The sequence below is a fragment of the Acomys russatus genome, chromosome 17, assembly GCF_903995435.1.
Source record: "Acomys russatus chromosome 17, mAcoRus1.1, whole genome shotgun sequence".
Lineage (NCBI taxonomy): Eukaryota > Metazoa > Chordata > Mammalia > Rodentia > Muridae > Acomys > Acomys russatus.
Window position 1 is genome coordinate 60,353,178 of NC_067153.1, and position 8,832 is coordinate 60,362,009.

The 8,832-nt window shown below is 44.5% G+C and overlaps 1 protein-coding gene across 1 annotated transcript; it reads right to left on the reverse strand.

Annotated features, from left to right (window-relative positions):
* Nucleotides 1–499: 499 nt before the first annotated feature.
* Nucleotides 500–1,417, reverse strand: LOC127201607 (olfactory receptor 8S1-like). Its single transcript, XM_051160282.1, has one exon. It carries the CDS (start codon nt 1,415–1,417, stop codon nt 500–502), a length of 918 nt encoding a protein of 305 aa, XP_051016239.1.
* Nucleotides 1,418–8,832: the final 7,415 nt, after the last annotated feature.

An 8,832-nucleotide genomic window follows, 5' to 3' on the forward strand; every position in this document is an offset into this window, starting at 1 on the left:
ACACACGAGCAGAACGTTGCTGGTGAAAGGCAGGTCTCTGTGTTGCAGAATCTCTCCCTGAGTTTCAGGTCCCTCAGAGAGTGAATGGCCTATCATTCTCTCTACCACCCACCAAACTGAAGGAGTAAACACCACTCAGGGTTGAAAAAAGACTCAGAGGCAGCATGACAAATGCTGGAGCCACACTGAACAAGTGGAGTTTCGTTTCTAGAAGAATGCTGACAACAGACTGAGAAGAAAACAACAGTGTCACCCAGACTGTGTACAATGACTGACTACAGTACTGTAGACGAGAAATTGTTAGACCACAGGTTTATCTTACCCTCTGAGTACGGCCAAACTGGCATCATCCCAAGAAAGTAACTCTCAGCCTTTAAGAAAAGAGGTAAGGACTTGTGGAGACACAGCGCTTCATGCAAAACCTCCACATCCCGGCATCGTTCAAGAGAGTTCCGCCCACTTCCCCATCATCCTGGCTTTTAGGCCACTATTTGAGACACTACAAATATCTTCGTAGCATCCTTCTCAAAGCCGCCTTCACCTCCTTGTTGTTCAGGCTGTAGATGAGGGGGTTCAGCATGGGGGTGATGACACTGTACTGCAAAGAAAAGACCAGCTCTTGAGTGGACCCCGAATTTGGCAATAGATAGCGGAGCAACCCCGAGCTATAAAAGAGGCTCACTGCAGTGAGGTGGGAGGAACAGGTAGAAAAGGCCTTGCTCCTCCCCGAGGCAGAGCTTATGCCCAGGATGGTGAGCAAGATACGAACATAGGACAAGAGTATCAGGAGGAAGTTCCCAAAGAAGTGGATGACGCTGGAGCAGAGGAGGGTGGTGAAGCTCGCAGACACATCAGAGCAAGACAAAGGGTAGAGGGAGGGCAGCTCACAGCTGAAGTGGTGGATATTCTGAGCCTCGCAGAAATCTAAATCCAAAGCGACAAGGATATTGATGAGAGCATCCAGAAAAGCCAGGCCCCAGGAGCCCCACACCAACCCTGCACACAGCTGTCCGCTCATCACTTGGCCGTAGAGCAGAGGGGAGCTGATGGCCACGTAGCGGTCATAGGCCATCACTGCCAGCAGGCAGGACTCGGTGCCTCCAGTGGCAAACACGAAGAAGACCTGAGCCAGGCAGCCCTCCACTGAGATGGTCTTCTTCACGGAGAGGAGGTTCTCCAATAGCTTGGGCACTGTGACAGATGAGTGGCAGAGGTCAAGGAAGGACAGTTGTCCCAGGAAGAAGTACATGGGAGTATGGAGATGAGGATCAGTCTTGACCACCCCCAGCAGGAGCAGGTTCCCCATGAGAGTCAGAAGATAAATCACCAGGAAAAGCACAAAGAGCAAGGCCTGGATGTGAGCATCACCAGGCAGCCCAAGGAGGACGAACTCGGGGACCGTACTGTGGTTCCTCATCACCAGCAACATTTCTTTTGAGATGTGAGAAATAGATTGGTGACACCCCTTCCTTTGCCTAATAAACATGCCTAAGTGTCTGGCCCCCTTTCCTAGTCAGGGTTTCACACTATTTAAAAATGCACACTTAAAAATGATTAACTTGCCCAGGTCACTAGAGCAGAGCCTCAGGAGCTCTATAGATAGCTTTAAGGATGTGTATAGGTTTTGGGAGCACTGGCTGCTCTTCAGAGGATCCAAGTTTGATTCCCAGCACCCATGGGAATTTGTCTGCAACTCTAGTTCCAGGGGCTACAGTATGCTCATATGGACCATACATGCAGGTAAAACACCAACGCCCACAAAACTAAAGTAAATAAATAATTTTTTTTTTTTTTAGAAAAAGGAAAAGAACTACAGACCAGAGTGGAACTCTTACAAGGAGATTTTCAGGTAGATGACTTGGAGTCAGAGCTCCTTCAGGTGACATGCACTGTGTTAGATCCTTGTAATACTCACGGGATTAAAGCCATCACTCTTTTCTAACCTGGCACTGCAGTGTCACTGTCCTCGGTGCTTCAGTTATTCAGACTCCGAGTCTCAGTTTTCAGTGGAAACCACTCTGAGAACATTGCCACTATTTGCGTGGCTGTTGTCACAATTAAGCACGGTGTGAGTGGCTCTTCTCCAAAAAAAAAAAAAAAAAAAAAAGACCTGCCTAGAAAAAAACAACATTTTCAGAAGGGGACACACAAAATATCTAGCTCTGTAAATGGCTCAGAGTTCCTCAGAATGCATTATTTCAAAATAAAAAATTGATGTGTTGATGAGCAGATGGACAGTATGGAAAACTTGGGGCAGAACAGCCTGCAACTTTACTACTCAGAGAGCTGGCCTGCTTAGGGACCAACAAGGAACTTTACATGGCATGCATTAGAACAGATGTGGCAAGGGCAGTGGGCAGACGTCTGTCAACTGGGAAGATGTGTACCCTGCTCTGTCCCGCCACAAACCTCAGAGATACCTAGTGGCGGATGGATAGCTGTACGTGTGGCTACTATCTGCACTTTGTGTGTTTGGAATTCTTTGTGACTCACAGGTTTCCCTGCACCTATCACAGGTGTCCTCACCTACCACACCCTGATACATACGTGCCTCTTCCCCCTCCTGCCCCCCTGGACTTGCAGATCACATCTCAATTGTTGCACGTGTGAGAGAGAACAAGCTAAGACCTAACTGCTCTGGAAGGCTGTGAGGAAACATGTACTGATTCTGGTCTGGAGCTAACGACAGCACAGGTGCTGAAGACTTACCCAATTTTCCTTCCTCACCTCCAACTCATATTTAATTTTCTTTAAAAGAGGAAGAGAAATTATCCTGAGGAATAAGCCAGACCTCTTACATAACAGAAACGTTGACTTCCCAAACCAGAGAGGAAGGTGTGACTGCTAGGGCAGGTGCCAAACTGCAGACAACAGGGCTGGGAGGCAGGGAGAGTGCCCGATCAGGAAAAAGCTAGAATGCTAGACACTGGGGAAAGCCGGGACAGAGGAAAAGCATTACCGTGCTCCGTCTTCTCCTTGTGCAGATGCGTCCCATTTTCCTAACGTGTTTGGTGCGTCTCTGAATGCAGGAGAAACTCAAAAGAGACCATGAACAATCTCAGGGTCCGACATTGCCATTTCTATTTAAGACCTTTTATGCATAAAGATGTGCACTCGCCCTTCAAATAAGCCTTTCTGAACTTTGACGGAGTAAACGACCCCTTCACAGGTTTAACTACAAAGAAAAGGAAAGCCGTGAGACTTCAAATTCCTAATGAGTATCGCAGCAAAGTTTTCACAACCCCTCTAGCAGAATTACACACTCACCTCTCTGTCGCTGTTGATATACTGCTATGGACACCGACCTAACAAAGGACGCCACTGTGTTAAGGTGGCCAATGCAACCGAGGAGCAATGACCTGAAAGCCCAGGGGACAGCTGGGTCTCTTGGCTGCTAGAATGTGCCTCCTGGGGTGGATTTGTGCTCTTTGGCTTAAAAGGGTTATTAAATGACTCCGCTGTGAATTCCCATTGAGGTTAAGTGATTCACCGCTTTTTTAGACCACCTCCCTAATGCTGTTCTAGAGCTATTATGTGTAATAATATATGTTATATATAACATACTTGCTGTGTAGTTGGTGATAATATGCATTTGCCAACATACTTACTTATTTTACTCCACTGCTCTGCATCCAGAATTGAAAAGCTCAGTAGCTAAACTCGAGCTCAGCTCATGACTTTGAGGGCACAGCTGAAGAGGATCCCTGGAGTTAGGGCAAAAGTGACCAACTTGTGTGACCATCTCCTTTCCTCATGAAAGCGTCTCTTCAAGGTTCTGTTTCGGGAGAGTCTTATGGCGATGTCTACCTCTACATTTTAAGTCTCTATATGACTCCATCTTTATGGCTTTTGCCATTTCATGTATACATATTTATGGGTTACCGTGTAGCGATCTCATACGTGTGGTTGCACATGTGCACGGTGTGTAACGCTCAATGGACAGAGACTCCCAGTGCATCTTTTTTTTTTTTTTTTTTTTTTTTTTTTTAGACTAGTTCTCATTATGTGGCCCTAGATGACCTGGGACTCACAGACTCCACTTGCCTCTGATTTTCCAGTACTGTGTGCTATCATATCTGGCCTAATGGGTAACTTTAAAAATGTGTGTGTGTGTGTGTGTGTGTGTGTGTGTGTGTTCAAAGATATCATCCTATCTTTTTTTTTTTTTTTCACTTGACTGACATTGCTCTTGAGAACTTATTTTGGTGGAGGAGTGAGGAGGGGAGAGGAGGAGTGAGGAGGGGAGAGGAGGGGAGAGGTGGGAAGAGGGACTCTGAGGAGAGGAAGAAGGAAAAACTTTAGTCAGGAGTGAAGAATAAATTTAAAAAATTTTAATAAGTCAGTTTGGTAGTTTTATTTTACTTTCTCTGAAGTTAATTATTTTATATTCTTCCACTACCTTCTCAGTATTTTCTGATTTGACTTCCAATAACTGTATTTGATGTGATCAAGCATGAACATTTTTATCTATTATACATCCGCTGTATTTGTTTCAGACTTTTTTTTTTTTCTTCAAAAATAAGCAATTCACAGGGTTTGAACGTTTCTTTGTACCATGCCTAGTCCCTCTCCTCATATGTACTTTACAAAAGCACATAGCAGGCAAGATGCCCTCCCAGGAGATGCCCACACCTCAATCTCTGAGGCCTATGGACACGCAGGAAAAGTACCTGCCATGGGGAAAGGACTTTGCAGATGGCATTAAGGTTACAGACTGAGGGAGAGGAAATGGCATCTGCACACAGGTTCCAGGCAGCTGAGGGCAGCCAGAATTTGAAGTCCAGGAGAGCTGTTAGGATCCCTTTCCTCCCTCCTCTAGCCCAAGAGGAAACAGTCGTTAGTGATGCTGAGCACTCCCCACTGCTGTCCTCCTTCGGCCTGAGTCCTGTGCCGATGCTGCTCTGAGGAGCGGGAAGCCATCTATAACAATGGCCTTGCAAGAACCAAGCTTCTTCAAGATGCTCTGAAGGCACCAATGGCCCTTCTCTTACATCACGATCTCATCTCAGTGCAGGAACAAGAAATGGGTTTTATTTCTAAAGATAATGAAAGGCTGTGTGTAAACACTGACCCAGACCCAGATCTAATGAGCATTTTAGACATCTTTACATAGAGAAATGGGCTCAGACGTAGGCCTTTCTTCTTCTTTTTTCTCCTGGGGGCACTTGCCTTCAATCAAAAAGAGGTGCCTCCTCAAGAAGAATGTCAGTAAAGTTTTCTGTTTTATAGAAGGAACAACAGACATAACTCAAAATGGCAAGGTGGACAGAATGCAAATATCAGAAGTAGATACGTTATGAAATGTGAACTAGTAAGAACTCCATTTTCCTTACAGTACCTCTTCTGGCAATGAATTAGCTTCTACATCAAACTGTGAGTGCCCTTTGTATGCTTTGTGACATTGTAAAGACATTTCCCAGCGTGACTTGTCATCACAGATGTTGACAGACGCTCTAACAGGCCCGAGCATAGCAAGCATGATGCTGGTAGATTTTGCCCACCTCGCTTCCCTCTCCCTTGGTAAACCATTAGGTTACATTCCTAAAGCTAGCTCTCAATGTCCAATCTAGAGGCAGCACCACATCCCTTAGTTCGTCCCTCTGGGCTAATCTCCTTTGTGCTGAGAACTTGGTGTCTGGGTGTGTTCTGTACTGACTCCAAGGAGCTTCCCTACAGGGCTTGTGTGGGTTGTTCACAATAATGCCTACAGATGGAAATAGTTAATACCGTGCATTAGTTACTTTCCTGTTGCTGTAATAAACACCAATGCCAAAAGAAGTTTATAGAAGGGAGAACAGGGCAGGAGACCACCGTGGCATGGTGTTGCAGGATATTTGATCACAGTGTGACCCCTGAGATTGGGTTGTTTACCGGGAAAAACTGTTTCTAGTTGTTGTGAGGCTCGGCCCTAGCACACACCTTTAATCCAAGAGCCTTCTGCTTGAATATTGTAAACAGGATTAAATAAAGTCAACCAACCAACCAAAATAAATAAATAAATAAAGTCAACCATAGGTCAAGAGGCAGGGCAAGCAGCCAGTTGGCAGGGAGCGCACCATAAAGAGTGAGAGGAAGTCAGGAGGATGGATAGAAAAAAAGCACAGGAAGTAGAAGGGAGGGACATTCAGTTTGAGGGTTTTTTGAGACAGCATAGAAAAGGAGCATTGCTTCTTTTGGGGTGTCAGCTGAGGAAGAGGAAGGTAGCTGGGTGCTTTCTCTGTCTCTCTGAGCTAGCAGGCTTTCACCCCAGCATCCGGCTCCCAGAGTCTTTATTGGTAAAATCGAACGATTGAGCTTTGTTGGCAACGACAGCATGGAAGCAGCAAGCAGAGGCTGAGAGTCCACATATCAGCCGTGACTATGCAGCAGTGAGACTGCACAAGGCTTTAACTCTCAAACCCTGTCCCCAGTAACACATGTCATCCATCAAGGCTACACCACCTACTCCTCCCCTCACAGTGCCGCCAACTAATGACCAAGTGCTCAAATGCTCCTGACTATGGGGGACAGTTCTTATTCAGCCCATGTATCAGTTGTTCCGAATACACTGAGCAGTTTAAACTGCCATGACACTTGCTTGACACTAAGGGATGGTGTCTTGATGGCAAACAATGAAGAGTTTATAATTAGTTGGTGGTGGTTGCAGCCACCATTTAAGTGGTGTCCAGCTCCACTATTGCTTTCTTGTGATAGCATTTTGATATACCAGCTGTTCAAAATTCACTTGAGGTCTGATCCACTGGGAACACATCCAGCAGAGGTGAGCTGCACACTGTCCTCTGACACCCATCACCCACCTTCCCAAGGAGGCCTGTGGGGTTGGGGGAGCAGGAGACTCCAGTTAGATTCCTCCCCACCAATTCCCTGCCTGCCTGGTCCACCTGGACACAGGCAGCAGGCTGTTCCCTGAGCTCCACCGTCAGGCCCGAGGCTCTGCCTGCCTCCCTGACTAGTCCTGCATCAGAAACATCCATATAATACCAGGAACAACCAGATGCTAAAGGCCAGCATAAGAACACAATCAACATGAGCCAGAGCAACATGGCACCATGGGAGTCCAGCTACACTACTATAAAAAAGCCCTGGATATCCTAACACAGCTGAAGCACAAGAAGATGACCTTATATCCATCTTAAAAAGATGATAGAGGCCTTTAAAGAGGAAATAGATAAACCCCTTAAAGAAATACAGGACAATACAATCAAACAGGTGGAGAAAATTAATAAAACTGTTTATGACCTGGAAATAGAAAGAGAGTAAAGAAAACCAAAACTGAGACAATTCTGGAGATGGAAAACCTAGGGAAGAGAACAGGAGCTACAGACACAAGCAGAATACAAGAGATGGAAGACAGAATCTCAGGAATAGATGATATGATTGAAGAAGTCAGTACATCAGTCAAAGAACATGTTAAATCTAAAAACTCCCTTATACAAAACATCCAGGACATCTGGGACACTATGAAAAGAACAAATCTATGAATAATAGGAATAGAAGAAGGAGGAGACTCCCAGGTCCAAGGCCCAGAAAATATTTTCAACAAAAATCATAGAAGAAAACTTCCCCAACCTAAAGAAAGAGATGCCAGGCCGGGCGTGGTGGCGCACACCTTTAATCCCAGCACTCGGGAGGCAGAGGCAGGTGGATCGCTGTGAGTTCGAGGCCAGCCTGGTCTACAAAGTGAGTCCAGGATGGCCAAGGCTACACAGAGAAACCCTGTCTCAAAAAACCAAAAAAAAAAAAAGAAAGAAAGAAAGAAAGAAAGAAAGAGATGCCTATAAACTTATAAGAAGCCTACAGAACACCAAATAGATTGGACCAGAAAAGAAAATCCTCTTGGCACATAATAATCAAAACACTAAACGTACAGAACAAAGGAAGAATATTAAAAGCAGTAAGAGGAAAAGGCCAAGTAAGATATAAAGGCAAACCTATTAAAATTACAGCCAAGTTCTCAACAGAGATTTCAAAAGCTGAAAGAACCTGGTAGATATATAGTAGACTCTAAGAGACCACAGATACCAGGCAGACTACTATACCAAGCAAAACTTTTAATCTCCATAGATGGAGAAAACAAAATATTCCACTACAAAACCAAATTTAAATAATATCTACCCATTAATCCAGCCCTACAAAGGATACTAGAAGGAAAACTCCAACCCAAGGAGAAAATATGGAAATTAATAACTCCACACCACACCAGCAAACAAAAAAGAATCTATCTCTCTCTCTCTCTCTCTCTCTCTCTCTCTCTCTCTCTCTTTCTTCCAACACCAATATCGAAATAACAAGAATTGGTCATTAATATCTCTCAATATCAATGGACTCAAGTCCCCAATAAAAAGACACAGGCTGACAGAATGGATTCTAAAACAGGATCCATCATTCTGCTGCATACAAGAAACATACCTCAGCAACAAAGATAGACATTACCTCAGAGTAATGGGGTGGAAAATGTCTTCCAAGCAAACAGACCCAACAATCAAGCTGGAGTAACCATTATAATATATAATAAAATAGACTCTCAACCAAAATTAATCAAAAGAGATAGAAAGGACACTTCATACTCATCAAAGGAAAAAACCCACCAAGATGACATCTCAATTCTGAATATCTATGTTCCAAATGCAAAAGCATTCATATTAATAAAAGGAACATTACTAAAGCTTAAATCACACACTGAACCTCACACATTAAGAGTGGGAGACTTTAACACTCCACGCTCACAAATGAACAAGTCATCCAGACAGAAACTAAACAGAGAAATGGTGAAACTAGCTGATGTTATGAGTCAAATCTAACATATCTACAGAATATTTCACCCAAACACAA